This window comes from Abramis brama, assembly GCF_963993115.1.
Source record: "Abramis brama genome assembly, chromosome: 16".
Lineage (NCBI taxonomy): Eukaryota > Metazoa > Chordata > Actinopteri > Cypriniformes > Leuciscidae > Abramis > Abramis brama.
The window spans coordinates 2,613,226-2,628,753 of record NC_139978.1 but is presented as its reverse complement, the minus strand read 5'-3'; the positions used below and the strand labels follow the sequence as shown (position 1 = coordinate 2,628,753).

The 15,528-nt window shown below is 46.3% G+C and overlaps 1 protein-coding gene across 3 annotated transcripts in view; it reads left to right on the top strand.

Annotated features, from left to right (window-relative positions):
- Window positions 1-12,270, top strand: part of LOC311066082 (serine/threonine-protein kinase WNK2) — a 73,224-nt gene extending 60,954 nt beyond the window's left edge. For 2 of the 3 annotated variants that reach the window (XM_084087062.1, XM_084087061.1), the window contains exons 28-30: window positions 1,487-1,531; window positions 2,296-2,573; window positions 8,351-12,270. In XM_084087062.1, the coding sequence (XP_083943188.1) occupies window positions 1,487-1,531; window positions 2,296-2,573; window positions 8,351-8,692 (665 nt within the window). In that variant the 3' untranslated portion in view covers window positions 8,693-12,270. The remainder of the gene's footprint in view (window positions 1-1,486; window positions 1,532-2,295; window positions 2,574-8,350) is intronic. The other variant, XM_084087063.1, reaches the window with a different exon arrangement.
- Window positions 12,271-15,528: the final 3,258 nt, after the last annotated feature.

The window sequence follows — 15,528 nt, the reverse complement described above, 5'->3', positions numbered from 1 at the left end:
TCCCTAAAAGGAACATGGCGGCACTGCTTAGGTTTGCAAAGTTGCATCTGAACAAACCACAAGACTTCTGGAACAATGCCGTTTGGACAGACGAGACCAAAGTGGAGATGTTTGGCCATAATGCACAGAAAACCAAACACAGCATGTCAGCACAAACACCTCGTACCAACTGTCCATCACTTTGGTGGAGGTTTGATGATTTGGGCTTGTTTGGCAGTCACAGATCCTGAACACCTTCAGTCATAGAGTCGACCATGAACTCCTCTGGATATTAAAGTATTCTAGAGTCAGATGTGAGGCAGACTGTCCGACAGCTAAAGCTTGGATGATATTGCATCATGCAACAGGACAATGATCCCAAGCACACCAGCAAATCTACAACAGAATGGCTGAAAAAGTAAAGAATCAAGGTGAAATGCTGAGCCGGGACCTCCAGAGAGCTGTGCATAAACAAATGCCCACAAACATCAATGAACTGAAAGAAGAGTGGGCCAGAATTCCTCCACAGCAAAGTAAGAGACTGATAGTCATACAGAAAATGATTACTTTAAGTTAATTCTGCAAATTTCGCATGCCAATGTGCATTTGCTCGTTCTGTATACACTCGATGATGGTAGGGCTACCTGAAGTGATCCCAATTACATCGGGACGTTGACAAAGTCTCCCTTTCCTTCCTTCAGGGAACGAGGGTTACATAGACGTTTACCAAGATGTTTTACAAGCTATGGAATCATGGGGTGTACTTAGTTTTATTACACATGCCTTCTCCATTTTGGCTTTATTTTTTTTAAATAATATAACGTCATGTGTTGTTTATCTGAGGTTCTAATTTTAAGATCTGCTAAAGACCAGATGATATTTTATGTCCTGATACATAAAACCATAGAATTCAAATAGGGTGTACTTTCTTTTTCACATGACTGTTTGTATCATTCCGGTGAGCATTTTATTGGACTATGACTATGAGCAGAGGATAAGAAAGTCCTTTTGCCCTTAATTATAAACACTAAATGTCCTCCTCTAAAGCTACAACACAAGCAAATGTTCTGACAGCTGCCATTGGATCTTAAATGAAGGTGAAGCTGGTGGTGAGAAGTCCATCCACAGTACGATCAGTCATGATTTTAGCCAAACCAACATCCTATTTCAATATGACCTATTCAGGAAGGAACGTTGTTGTGCCTGTCAAACCATTTCGTTGGGTCTTTAAAGTAGGACACTTTAGTCAAACAAAAGTGATGGACCTCATTCAGAGTCCAGGCTTTAAGGTTGTCTGCACAAAAGGCCTTTTTTAGCTCATGAACCATTCAAACATGTCACCCACCGACACCTCATGAGAACACAGATGAAGCCTCCCTACACCTGATTCTGTATCTGTTCACTGATTGGTCGCTATGTTTTCTTCTGCATCAGCTTGTCCAATGGGCTCTGCCATGTGCTTTTCCCCGCCCCTAACGTCTCTGTCTTTGCTGTTTTGCTCTTGTAGGGTCCACTCTGAAACGACTCTGTCTAGGCAAAGAGCGCAACAGTAGTAAATATCCCACTCCTTTCTTCTTCGCTCCTAGTCCCTTTCTTTCTTTCTTTCTTTCTTTCTTTCTTTCTTTCTTTCTTTCTTTCTTTCTTTCTTTCTTTCTTTTCTGTTTTTTTCACTTGTCATTTCTTTTGTTGGCATGAGCGTTCGCCTCTGTGTTAAGTGCTCTTCATTTGCAACAGCAGATTGTGAAATGTGCATTGATTCTTTATATTCATTTGAATTTTTTTTTTCTAGTGCATGGTTAATGCAGTCAAGTGCTTATTGAAACCTTTATGATTTCTGTATTTCTGGTTTGTGTATTGCTTTGTTCTTTGTTTGGTTCTGTAACCATCCAGCTGCTTGATTTTAGGCTAGAAACAAGTGCACAACAAGAAACACACAAACACAGAAACAATCAGATCCACCAACACATTTCAAGTACATACTCAATGTCTGTTCACTCATTGGTGGGAACAAATCTTAGTACGCAAGGGGTTGATTGATTGTCTGTGACTCTTAAACCATGTGTTATTCAAAATCTGACCTCGAACTTTTGAATGGTTTATTAAAATTTAATTAACTTAAAAATTGGTATTGAATCAAGTCATTGTCAAAGCAAATATTTACACCTCTAGTAATGCGTTACGATTAACCATGATATTAGCCACACTTCACTGCGTAACGTGACGAATCTCATCATCTGTCAGTGAGCAGCAGATTGGTTACAGAGGACTTCAGGGTGAATTCTCTGAGCTTGAGGTCTTTCTCTGTCTCTTTCTCAGGGTCTCATAACGCTGGTGCTTCATCATCATCATCATCTGCAGCTGTGCCGGCTTCATCACCTCGGCCAATCACGGCGCTCGTCCAGGCTCAAGCCAACAACAGCAACAACAAGACTGGCACATTCACCGATGACCTACACAAGCTGGTTGATGATTGGGCGAAAGAGACTCTTGCCTCCGCCCCTCAGCTCCGCCCCTCCGTGTGTCAGATCAGACCGCAGAGATCTCATCACTCCTTCCAGACCAGCAGCACTGCAATGGCCAGAGTCCCCAATCAGGTACTATATGCTGTTTGTCATCCAGAATTGTAATAAGGATGTTTTTTTTTTCCATGTTCATCTGTGTTTAGTGTGTAATGTTGCTGTTTGATCATGAAAAAGTTCTGCAAAGCTTCAGTTTTTCTCTATATCAGTGTCACTGTTTCTGAACTCCCTGAAACTCCTCCATTGTAGTCTTGAGTTTTCTTCTGGGAACGAACACGTCATATTCCTCATTTAAATAATTCATACGCAGAATAAAGGGGTCTGGTTGAGTTAGTTAGTAGTGTGTTGAAACTGGCGATTATGGTAAGGGGCAGGACGTTTTCTAAACGCTCTCGAAGCTCTCGACCAATCACAACACACTGCTCCAGCCGACCAATCAGAGCACAGTGTGCTTTTCAGGAGGAGGGGCTTCATAGAGACCGGAACTAAACAGAGCGTTACTGACAGACTGGGCAGAGAGGAGCTGCAACATTGGAGAATATGAGGGAACTCTAAGGGAATTTTAAGGCCACCAGGTTACTTTTTAAGTTAAACCAACAAATATTTTTTTATAGTGAGTATATATTCTGTTCTATTAACCAGATGCATTATTATTGAGACATACTATAAATGTGAACGTCTGTAACCCTCATACCCTGAAGGAGGGAACGGAGACGTAGTTAGACTTACCGTACTGATTGGGATCACGCTTAGGGAGCCTGTCATCTTTGAGTATTGAAAAAACAAGCCAATGCACATTGGCATCTCGTGCTCCGCCCCACAGCGCGGGTATAAACACGGAAGTGGATGTACACACCACTTGTTTTTCACTGAGGAGCCGAGTGGAGCCCGGGGTCAGCAGTGATCCAGCACTAGTGGTGATGGGACTACGTCTCCATTCCCTCTTTCAGGGAACGAGGGTTACATACGTAACCGAGACGTTCCCTTTCAGTTCGGTCACGTTCGACATAGTCAGACGTAACATACTGATTGGGATCCCAATTAACATGCCACCTAGTGCTGTCACCTTCCAGTGCCTAGTGGAAGCCTCCTGACCCCCCGCAATATTGAGGCGGAGATGGGACAGGGCTTAGGCCAGGGCAGTCCACTGCTGTTCCGCATGACCCACTCAGACAGACTTGGATAACACTGGAAAAGCGTGCCCTTTCGGTGGAAATGGAGACGCTGTGGAAGCCACATCCTGCCCATTGGGGAGGTATCATGTGGAGGTTACACATATGGACTGGGCGTTTCCGGGCAGTACAACATATGGAATGTCACTGAGGTGACTCCGGCCTAAGCAGTGGGGAGACAACACCAGTCTGAGACAGCAGAGCGGGCTCTGGCAAGGGAAAGACATGGGCTCGCCGCAGGGAGCCATATCGTGGAAGAATACACATATGGGATCGCCGTACGGATCACAACATATGGGACACAGCCTAACACTAGTTCCACCAGTGCATACGAGTGATAGGCCCGGCAACAGATGCTCCGCCACGTCCATTGCCGAGGGGTGTGGAGAAACTCAACAGGGTTCGGCTAAAGAGGAACTCTACTGGAGCAAGAATGGCGCATGTATCCAGTCCGTAGGAGGGGAATGGCGCAGCAAGCCGACACTTCAAGCAGGGCTTATGGTTTTGGCTGGCCTCTATGCGAAGAGAGCACACAGGAAGCTACCAGCTCGACATGTAGGCTATAGAATCTAGCGAAAGTGTTTGGTGTCGCCCAGACTACAGCTCTACAAATATCTGTCAGCGAGGCACCCTGTGCCAGTGCCCAGGAAGAAGCTACACTCCGAGTGGAGTGGGCTCGCAACCCGGGGGGCATGGTGCGTCTTGGGATTGATACGCTAAGACGGTGGCATCCACTATCAAGTGGGCCAACCTCTGCTTGGAGACATCCTTTCCCTTCTGCTGGCCTCAGTAACAGACGAAGAGCTGGTCTGCGGTCCTGAGGCTTTGCGTTCTGTCCACATATTCCCCTTTTCCACCAAGGCAGTGCTGGTACCGGTTCGGAGCCGGTGCCTACTCGCAAACCAGTTCTTTGTGTTTCGACAGCCAAAGAACCGGTTCTCGGCCAGGAAAATTGGTTCCAAAGCGGCACCAACTCTTTGCTGGACTAGGGGTTATTGTTCTCCAGCTCCAGACCGAGAAAAGAGATCCTGTGCAAGGGGGCGAGTTTGCTCTTCTCCCAGTTGACCCGAATACCCAACTGACTGATATGCTGGAGCAGCAAGTCCCTGTGCTCGCACAACTGCTCCCGATACTGAGCTAGCATCAGCCAGTCGTCGAGATAGTGGAGGATACGACCTTCGTAAAGACGCGGGGCGACAGGGCCAGCCCGAAGAGTAGGACTTTGTAGTGATATGCTCGACCCTCGAACGCAAAGCGCAAGAATGGCCTGTGTCATGGGACTATGGAGACATGAAAGTACGTGTATTTCAGGTCGCTCGCTGCAAACCAATCTCGGGTGGGGATGCATTCAAAAATGCATTTCTGCATTAGCATCTTGAACGGAAGCTTGTGAAGGGCCCGATTCAAGACTTGCATGTCCAAGATTGGTCGTAACCCACCGCCTTTCTTTGGTACATTGAAGTACGGGCTGTAGAAGCTGGTCTTCATATCAGCTGGAGGGACCGGCTCTATCGCATCCTTTGTTAGTAGGACTGTGATCTCCGCACGCATGACAGGGGCACATTCGCTCAACACCGAAGTGTAATGAACACCGCTGAACTTGGGCGGACGCCGGCCGAACTGAATCGTATAGCCGAGTCTGATGGTGCGGAGGAGCCAGCTGGACCAGTTGGAAAGCACTCTCCAGGCTTCCACGAACCGGGCCAGGGGGACCAGAGGCACCACTGTCGTACCTGGGGTGGGGCAGCGAGATGGAAGACAGGGACCCGAATCGGAAGGCCCGGGGGTGACCCGAAGTGTGGTCCGAATGTGCGGTGCAACACTTACCGGTCTCCACAGGTCGGCAGGGGGTGCATGAAAAGGCGTAATCGGGTCCTCGAATCGCACCTGGCTGCCGGCTGGCGATACAAGAGGGGGCTGAGGGTGGCTAGGCTTTACAGGGTTGTACACCGCCAGTTTGGCCCTCTTGGGAGGAATTTGCTCTTTCTTTTAAAATGTGAGTGACAGAAAACAGAAAAGGCACAAAACAGAGATTCTCCACCCGGCCCTCTTCCGGGGGAGGGAGATGGTGACCAAACCACTCTCTCCCCCGGAGGAGGGCCAGGTGGAGAATCTTTGTTTTGTGCCTCTTTCTGTTTTCTGTCACCCAACCTCAGCCTCAGCCTCAGGGGAGGGAGTGGTTCAGTCACCATCTCCCAAAGCTCGTTCCTCCATCCCTGGGCGCCCTGCCTGCAGCTGGCTCCACTCTGAGGTCTGGATGAAGGATGCTGCTGTGGCCTAGTGGGAGCAGAGGTCGCACCAGGGGGACCCCCTCGGCGACGAGCAAGCGGAGAATCTGCCACCGGGCCGCCGGGGCAGGGTGTGCCATATCACCTCCGTCTGCTTCTGGGCAGAGGTGAACTGTTGGGCGAAGTTCTCCACCGCGTCGCCGAAGAGCCCAAACTGGGAAATGGGGGAGTTCAGTAACCGAGACTTGTCGGCCTCCCTCATATCGGCCAGGTTGAGCCAGAGATGGTGCTCCTGGACCAATAAGGTGGACATCGCCAGACTGACTGTGTGAGCCGCAACCTTCTTACCCCAGAGAGCAAGGTTGATTGCGGTGCGGAGCTCATCCATGAGCTCATGGTCTGGACGACCCTTGTGCATGTCCAAGAGTGCTTTGGCCTGGTGGACCTGCAGCAACTCCATGGCATGCAGGGAGGAGGCGGCTTGCCCACAGTCTTTGTAAGCCTTGCCCACGAGAACGGACGAGAACTTACAGGCCTGAGAGGGGAGACGAGGATCACCCTTCCAAGAGGTAGCGGTCGCCGTACACAGCTGCATCGCGACAGACCGCTCCACTGGAGGGATAGCCTTGTAACCATTCGCCGCTCCTCTGTCAAGGGTGGTGAGGGGGGAGGAGGTGCTAAGGCGGTTTCTGGCAGAAAAAGGTGCCGTCCACAACCTAGTAACCTCCTCATGCACCTCGAGAAGGAATGGCACTGGGGCGGCGGGCCAGGACCAGCCCGGCCCGCCCCAGAAACCAATCATCCAATCGAGATGGTTTGGGACGCGGTGGAGGGTTCCACGCGAGCCCGACCGACTCGGTGGCCCGTTTCAGCATAGCTGACATTTCTGCATCTAATTCTGGCAACACTACTCTCCCAAAAGGAGGTAGCACAGCTAAATCATCATCTCCAGAGTCGAGCTCCTCTTCCGATGTAGCGATCGACATCCTGTCCTCATGAGGAGACCCGAACAAAACGGCTGGTCGGTCCACTCTAGAGGGACCAGCACGTTCCACATGGAGCTCCACCGGCTGCGGTGCCACAGAGGAGTGAGGGGCCCACGGGGACTGGTTACCGGATGGGGAAGCCCTCACTATGATCCTCAGATCACACATCCCACACGGCACAGTAGGTCTCCTCTGGGATTGGCCAGAGGGGACGCTAGAGCGGGGCATGGGAGTGGGGAGTTTCGATCTTAACACAGAGATAGTCATGTTCCCGCAATTGAAACATGAACTATCCACAAAAGCTGTTTCAGCGTGCTGTAAGCCCAAACACGTGATGCATCTATTGTGACTGTCAGCTGGGGACAGTGAACAACCGCATCCAGAAACGCACGGGTGGAGTGGCATCTTGAAAAAGACGCAGACACACCCGTGTTGCTCTTTCAGGAAATAGCGTTCTCAACCAGTGCCGGAGCACACAGGGAATGACCGCGGCAACACTGACAAGGAGGTGGTGCAGCCTGTACCAGTAAAGCACTCACCCTCTTCACCCTCTTCACCCTCTAACCACCGTCAGAACAAACACACTGATGTTGATAAAACAGCAGTTGAGAGCTCAGAGGACTCGCTATCACCGCTGCACTCGTACTGTAACACACCAGCACCGGGAGAGACTTCCAGAAGAAGCACCAACACACTCGCTCGTTGTTAGAAAACACTCCAACACAGAGACATCAATCGGCTCCGAAGAGGAAGACAAAGTGGCGTGTGCATCCGCTTCCGTGTTTATACCCTCGCTGCGGGGTCTCTTGCACGCCAATGTGCATTGGTTAGTTTTTTCAATACTCGAAGATGACAGGCTCCCTAAGCGTGATCCCAATCAGTACGAACAGAAAGGGAACTAACTAAAGGTAGAGGGGGTCATCCATTTAAATTATATTAAGCTTTAAAGTTCTGCATAATTAGGGGCGTGGCCACTTGAGTGACAGGTGGATTGCAGCTGCTGTCACTACTAGCCGTTTGTCTGCTGTCTGTTAGCGTCACGTCACGTCACCTCAGCTAATCCGCCCCTTTGCCCATTTTTGTTAATCCGGGAGGGACGCGCTGCCAAGATGGCTACGGCCGGCTCCGCCCACTTTGGGTTTCAAAATTGCTCTTCAGAAACCTACAGGTGATGTCACGGACACTAAGGCCAATATTTTTTTACAGTCTATTGTTCTGACGAGTCATAGGTGGTCAGTTCCGCGAACTGGTTCTTTCGGACAGTTCGTTTCAATGAACCAGTTTAAAAAAACTATTCACCGGTTAGTTTATGTAATCACGCAATGACATTACGCAATTCTCTGATTAAAGCACCCAATAATTATTTTCTAAGGCTAAAATTTCTAAAGCATATAAAGTGAATAAACATAAACCATGAGAAACCATAAAGCAGTGTTATTTTATCTGGTCTCTCTCTTCTCTTGTAGTTTAGAGGCTCAATCCCTGCGGCGGCTGTGAAGCTCCATCTACCCCTGTCCTGCCCGCTGTCAGCAGCTCTGGGTCCCATCATGCCTCACGGCATCACCAGCGGCCCGTCGCCCGTCATCCAGCGGGGCGGATACCTGATGCCCACCGCCCCCTTCGCTGGGATGATGCCAGCCCCTGTGTATCCACACCAATGGTCCGGTTTGCCCAGTCCGGTGGGAATGTTTGGCACGGCCGCTATGGTCCCGTATCCGACCATGGCCGGCCCGACACTGCAGACGTTTCCTCTGGTGGTCAAAAGCCCAGACGCCCCAATGTGCCCCAGCAAAGCCAGGACTGCATGAGCGCTTCAAACTCTCTTCTGCATAAGGCTAATCAATGCACACTTGCAGATGGATAATCACGCAAACTCAAACTGACTGGGAGTTCCTGCAACACGTTTTAACTCGGCTTCAGGATCAAAACATAATCTCTCCTCGATGTCTGTGTGCTTTAGATCGCTGTTGGATGGGATGGGCGTCTGTATGAAGCCTTTGAGCCTGTAAATATGAGGTGTGAGTTTGTGTGTGTGTGTGTGTGTGTGTGTGTGTGTGTGTGTGTGAATGTGGGCATGAGGAGTGTGTTAATGTATCAAACCAGTCCTGTGGGCGCCGCTTGCACGTTTGTTTGTTTGTTTTGACCTTTTAGCTCTTATGTTTGAATATGAATCAAGGAGTGTTAGTGTTAAGGGTTCGGCTGAGATTAGGCCTTCAATTCCACTGCCATGAAGTATCATGTCATAATCATTTTGGTGATTGACTAAAACATACGGATACATAAACAGGCATATTGGGCCTTATTATTGAAACAGGAGCAGAATAAATGTAGTCATTCTTATCTAAATCTCATGACGATTTGTGTAAGAATGGAAAAAATACATAAATGTTTTATGAAAGCGTCCCAGTGCTGAACGTTGATTTATGGTCAGAAATATCAGTCCTGTTTTCCAATCATACGTGTTTCATTCATTTACAGCACTTTCATTGGCGGTTTACAGAAATATCCAGCAATTTCAGACCACAGGACAAAATCCCTACTTTAAGAAACACAATTCAGGATGATGTAGTGCCTTGATCGGTCATCAGTTTTCCCTCGAAAGGTATGAATCGATTTTAAATGGGGGAAAACATTCCTCTTCTGTTCCTAATGCAATGGCGTTTTTTCTTTCTTTTTTTTTTTTTGAGTGATCTTTTTTCTATTTACGTCCCCTTTCAGTTGAAGCAAGTTTGCATTAAATATAAACCTAATCATTTGAAGTGTAGCTAGTAGCTAGATTGATGAACGAATGCGGTTGATGTCTGGGTTTCTGATTGGTTACAATCATTCATAAGCAATACTGCACTAAGCACAGAGTCTCAGACTTATTTGAGGAACGACTGGTTTACATTGCGATGATCTGATGAACGATGCATGCCATCAAAGCGTCGCGGACGCCCAAATACAGAATTAAGAATTACTGTGTAAACGTGCTCTTATAAGTGCGCCGCCTTCCCTCTTTACAGCGTAACACAGGGACTGAATGCAGGTTTGACTCTGAATGTGTGTCAAAATGACATTGCATGTGATTCACCCTCCCTGTTACGTGCTGCATTATCCCAACCCATAATGTGAACATTGACAAACTACTTTTGACTGTTTTACCAAATGTATCATTTTTATTTGCTTTGCATAGTGGCTGAGTTTATTCCTTCTTGCACAGTGTTAATGATGTTGAGTTTTAATTTCTTTTAAGAGGGCAGTGCAATTGTTAGTCATGACTCATATTTATTGTTGTTTTAAATAAAAGCGATTTAGCATGAGAAAGTGCAAGAGTTTGAATAATAGCTCACAGGTGTACAAAACGTATTTACATCCAAAATCCACATCCCAACATAAAGTCTGGTTTTATTTGTATGTTTGTATGATTCAATCTTTAGTCAGGGTTATATTTCTATTATAACTGCCAAACTGTGAATTGTACAGTCCTCTAGTATTTATTTCCTCAGTGCTTAGTTTTGCTGCAGCTTCTGTCCTGTAATGTGTTTTTCATGCATTTGTACAGGATGTACAATGATCTGCAGTTAGAAACGTTTCCGGGAGGTTTCTGATGTTTTGTTCTTGCCGTTATTAATGCTGATAATATATCTGGCAATAATTACTCCACTTTGCCATGTTTGTGTCTCACGGATCTGATGGTTATGGACTTTTCCCGGTCTTTTCTGTGTGAATGATTGCTTCACCCTTCTCTGCATTACTTTGCTCCGCTCAGATCCAAACGAAATGCACTCACAACACAGACTGTGTACAAGTTTAATTAAGAATAAATCAATATTTTGTGCTTAATAGCTACTGTGTTTTTGTGTTTTTTCACAGGCATAAACAGTGATTATCTGAGCCGTGCTCTTGAGGTACAGGTACACTGTAAAAAATAATAATTTTACAGGGAAAATAAAATCTGTTTTGTATCTTTTAAAACATACTTTTAAATAATTAAAAAAATCATGCTTTCATGTTGGAAATGGTGAGAACACTGTTATATTACACAGCTCTTATAACATTCATTACAACAAATCATTGTAGTTATTTATCGTTCTGCTGAATGTGTTTTGTCCCACATCTCACACTTCTAGAACCAGCCACAGTTTATACTGTATGAATAGGATTGTGCTTCTAAGATCTGTCCGATGGAGAAAATTACCAGAATAAACACTAATATTGGTTGATGCAAATATGTTGCACGATATATTAGACTTATGAATGCTGTGAGGGACCGAGAAGCCAAGAACAAGGAACACAAGCTTTGCACAAAAAATGGGTCTTTATTTGAACCCAAGAAAAAAATTAACTTTACAAACTCATAACTTTCATACAACAAAAATAAACCAACAGAAAATGAGATCAAAACAGCTAGACAAAAAAACAACCAAACAAACTAAAACTGACCTGCTCAAATGAACAAAGCAACAGTTTATAAAGGAAAGGATGGGCCCATTACAAATTAAGAGGGGAAACAATTCAACTTTACACTCAACATATAACCATAAGTAAATCAAAATCAAATCAAACAAATGTATATAGTACATAAAGATAAGAAAAGCAAAATATAATCAAATATCATAAATATACAACTAAATAAATCAATTGATAAAGACATTAACGTTTCTTCCTCCCCCGGGCAATTCCAGCAAATGGTATGTTCGGGCGGAACCAATAACGCTTAAATTCTCTGTTCCTGCCCGGACTCTAATCCTTGTTACGCCAGGATGCGGCTGCAGCGGACCATGTCTGAAGTTCATCACGGTAAACTTAACTCAAAATAGAAACAAATATAAGTAACATATACAATGTAACTAATTTGTGTGCACTTCAAATCAGTAACAATGTATATAAAATGTGCTGTAAACGTAAACATGTGAAAACTTAACAATAAAGAAATCATTAATATTGTTTGTTTTGTGTGATTATTATGATCCATCATTATACTGAAACAAATGAATATGAATGACAAAATAAGTTTAAATAAAGAGTATTCTTAAATGTATAGCCTTTGTGTAAATGTATGCATGTTGGCGTGTGTGCATGTGTGTGCGCGCGTGTATGCATCCACATTACCGCTCTTGTGCGGCCACCACTCGGGCCGTCACATTTCCCCCCCCTTCAGGAATCTCGCCAGTAGAGCGGGAGAGATAATCAGCAGTAGCGTTGACTTTACCAGAAACGTGTTGTATCTTGAATCTGAAGGGCTGCATGGCGAGATACCATCTTGTAATCCTTCCATTAGAATCCTTCATTTTCTCCAACCACTGCAATGCTCTATGATCAGTCTCCATGGTAAACTCACGGCCTAATAGATAGTATCGCAAGGAATCCAACGCCCACTTTATGGCTAAACACTCCTTTTCCACCGTTGAATAACGTATTTCTCTTGGAAACAGTTTACGACTGATGTAAGCCACTGGCTGTCGGCTCTCTGGTGGTCCTTGCAATAGAACGGCTCCCACTCCCCTCTCAGAGGCATCAGTCTGTACAATGAAAGGACGACTAAAATCAGGATTGTGTAGCACAGCACTAGTTGTCAAAGCTCCCTGGATGTCCCGGAAGGCTTTTGATCTCTCCTCAGTCCACTGCAATTGGTTCGGGCAACGTGCCCCCACCATGTCAGTTAATGGAGCAGCCCTGCTGGAAAAGTTAGGGACAAAGCGATGGTAAAATCCAGCCATACCCAGAAATGAGCGCAGGTCTTTACGTGTCTGGGGCACCACACACTTCTCCAAGGCTTGAACTTTCTTCACCTGTGGTCACACAACACCCTGGCCAATGACATAGCCCAAGTATTCGGTCTCTTGTTTAGCTATAGCACACTTGGTGGGGTTGACAGTTAGGCCGGCATTCTGAAGACGCTGCAAGACTTCTCTGAGATGCTGCACATGTTCCTCCCAGGTGTTGCTGTAAATGACAATATCGTCAAGATATGCAGCAGCAAAAGGTAAACCACGTAATACTTGATCTATTAACCTCTGAAACGTCGCCACGGCCCCATGAAGGCCGAAAGGTAACACCTTAAAATGGAAAAGGCCCCTTGGTGTTCTAAATGCAGTCAAGGGCCGCGAGGATGGAGTCAGTGGAATTTGCCAATAGCCTTTGGAAAGGTCCATTGTTGTGAGATATTTGGATTGGCCCAACCGATCAATTAGGTCACTTATGCGAGGAGTAGGGTAGGAATCAAACTGTGATACTGAATTCAGATATCGAAAATCAATACAGAACCTTATACTCCCGTCCTTCTTTGGCACAAGGACTATGGGGTGACACCACTCACTGTTCGAAGGCTCAATAATGCCCAAGCGGAGCATAAGGTCTACCTCTTCCTGCAAGGTCACCTGGAATCTTTCAGGTATCCTATAGCTCTGGCGTTTCACGACAGCATCAGGTTTCAGTACTACACCATGTTCAATCAAGTTGGTAAACCCAGGATATTCAGAAAATACCTTCGAAGTGAAGAGAACTTGTACCTGTGACCGCTGGGAAGCTGTTAGATGATCTAACCCTATGTCCCCAGGAACTGGCTGCGGCAGATACTGCTCATCGGATTCTTCCTCTTCAATACAGCGAATCATCAGTGACTGTGACTTTTCAGGACGAGGAACCCACTCTTTCAACAGGTTAACGTGCAAGATCCGACTAGATCGATCTTGACCCGGCATACTGATTTCATAAGTCGTAGGACCCAGGCGTTTCTTGATCTCGTAATGACCCTGCCATTTTGCTAGCAGTTTACTCTCTCGACTAGGCAACATGACAAGTACCTTTTTACCGACCTCCAGATCTCTTTCTCGAGCCAGGGGGTCATACCAGGTTTTCTGCTTTCCGCTGGCTTCCGCCAAGTGATTCTGAGCCAAAACAGTCATCTTCTTCAACCGTTCCCTCATTTGCAGAACATAGGCGACAACACTGGTAGGCTCTTTCTTTTCAGGACTCCCTTCCCACATCTCCTGGAGCAGAGCCAATGGGCCCCTGACATCACGGCCATACAACAGCTCAAAAGGAGAAAAGCCTGTGGAAGCTTGAGGGACTTCCCGATAAGCGAATAGAAGGTAGGGCAACCATTGATCCCAGTCTTGACCAGTCTCACTGACAAACTTCCTTAACATCTGCTTCAAAGTCTGGTTGAATCGCTCAGTCAACCCATCCGTTTGGGGATGATAGGGAGTAGTACGCAGACTCTTAATTCCTAAGAGCTGGTAGACCTGCTTCAACAAGGTAGACATGAAATTAGTGCCCTGGTCGGTTAGAATTTCTGCTGGAAATCCGACCCTGGAAAATAACTGGACCAAGGAAGTAGCTACAGGTTTCGCCTTCACAGATCTTAACGGAAATACCTCTGGGTATCTGGTGGAGTAATCCGTTATTACCAGCATGAAACGGTTCCCTGAGCGACTCCTCTCCACTGGACCAACGACATCCATTCCAAGCCTCTCAAACGGAGTACCAATGATAGGAAGTGGTTGTAGTGGTGCTCTTGACGGACGTCTGAGGGAAACCTTCTGACACACAGGACAGCTTTTACAAAATTGGGCCACATCTACTTTTAAACCAGGCCAGAAAAAACACTTTTTAATTCTTGCAGTAGTCTTGTTTTTCCCCAGGTGGCCAGCCCAAGGAATCGAGTGACTTAGATGTAACACCATCTCTCGAACACACTGTGGAACCACAAGTTGTTTCTGGACCCCGATCTCTCGATAGAGTATTCCCTTCGTTATCACATATCTGGCTGTACTGTCCTCTAGAGGCTTCTCTCTTACCTCTGCAGCTCTAGCAAAGCACCCTGTGAGAGTAGCATCTTCCTGCTGCATCTGAATGATGTTGGTGGGCACCTGGAAGTTCACAGGTAAGTCACAGGCCATATTTTCAGACACTGTATGAGCAGCATATTTTACCTTTTCTTGTCTTTTTTCTCTTCTAGTCTTTCTCCTCTTCAACACCCCGGTCTCAATCTCTGCATTGAAGAAAGGTAAAGTACTTAGTTGGTGCTCAATCCCCTCTGACTGGTTGGCCTTTGCTCTGGTCACCACCACGTTACACTGTCGAGTCGGGTGCAACAACTCCAACAGCACTGGTATATCTCGGCCCAGAATCACAGGAAAAGACAAGTTATTAGCCACCCCCACCTTCACCAGGTAAGTCTGTTCTTCTATTTTGACATAAACATTGGCGGTAGGTAACAGTCTCTCATCTCCATGTACACAGCAAATAGGTAATTTGTTGACTGTGCTGATCAAAGAGGGTGATATGAACTTTCTTCTTACCAGAGTCTGATCACTGCCGGTGTCAATCAAAGCAGTCAATTTCTCACCATTTATCTCCACATTTGTAGTTCTCAAAGAGCTTGGGGATTTGGATACATCCCTCCTTGGTACAAAACATAGCTGGGTAAGCTGAACTGAGATCTTTGGACAATTCGGTTTAGTGTGCCCTTCTTGACCACACAGGTAACATATGGGAGGTCGTTTAGGTGAAAAATTTAGTTTGGCTGAAGCAGGTTTCCCCATGTAGGGCTTACCAGACCCCTCCACCTTCCTTTGCTGAAAGTGAGGCATGTCAGAAGAACGGCGATCATTGACAGATTTCCAAGCCCACGGCTTACTCTTTCCTCTGGCTGCAA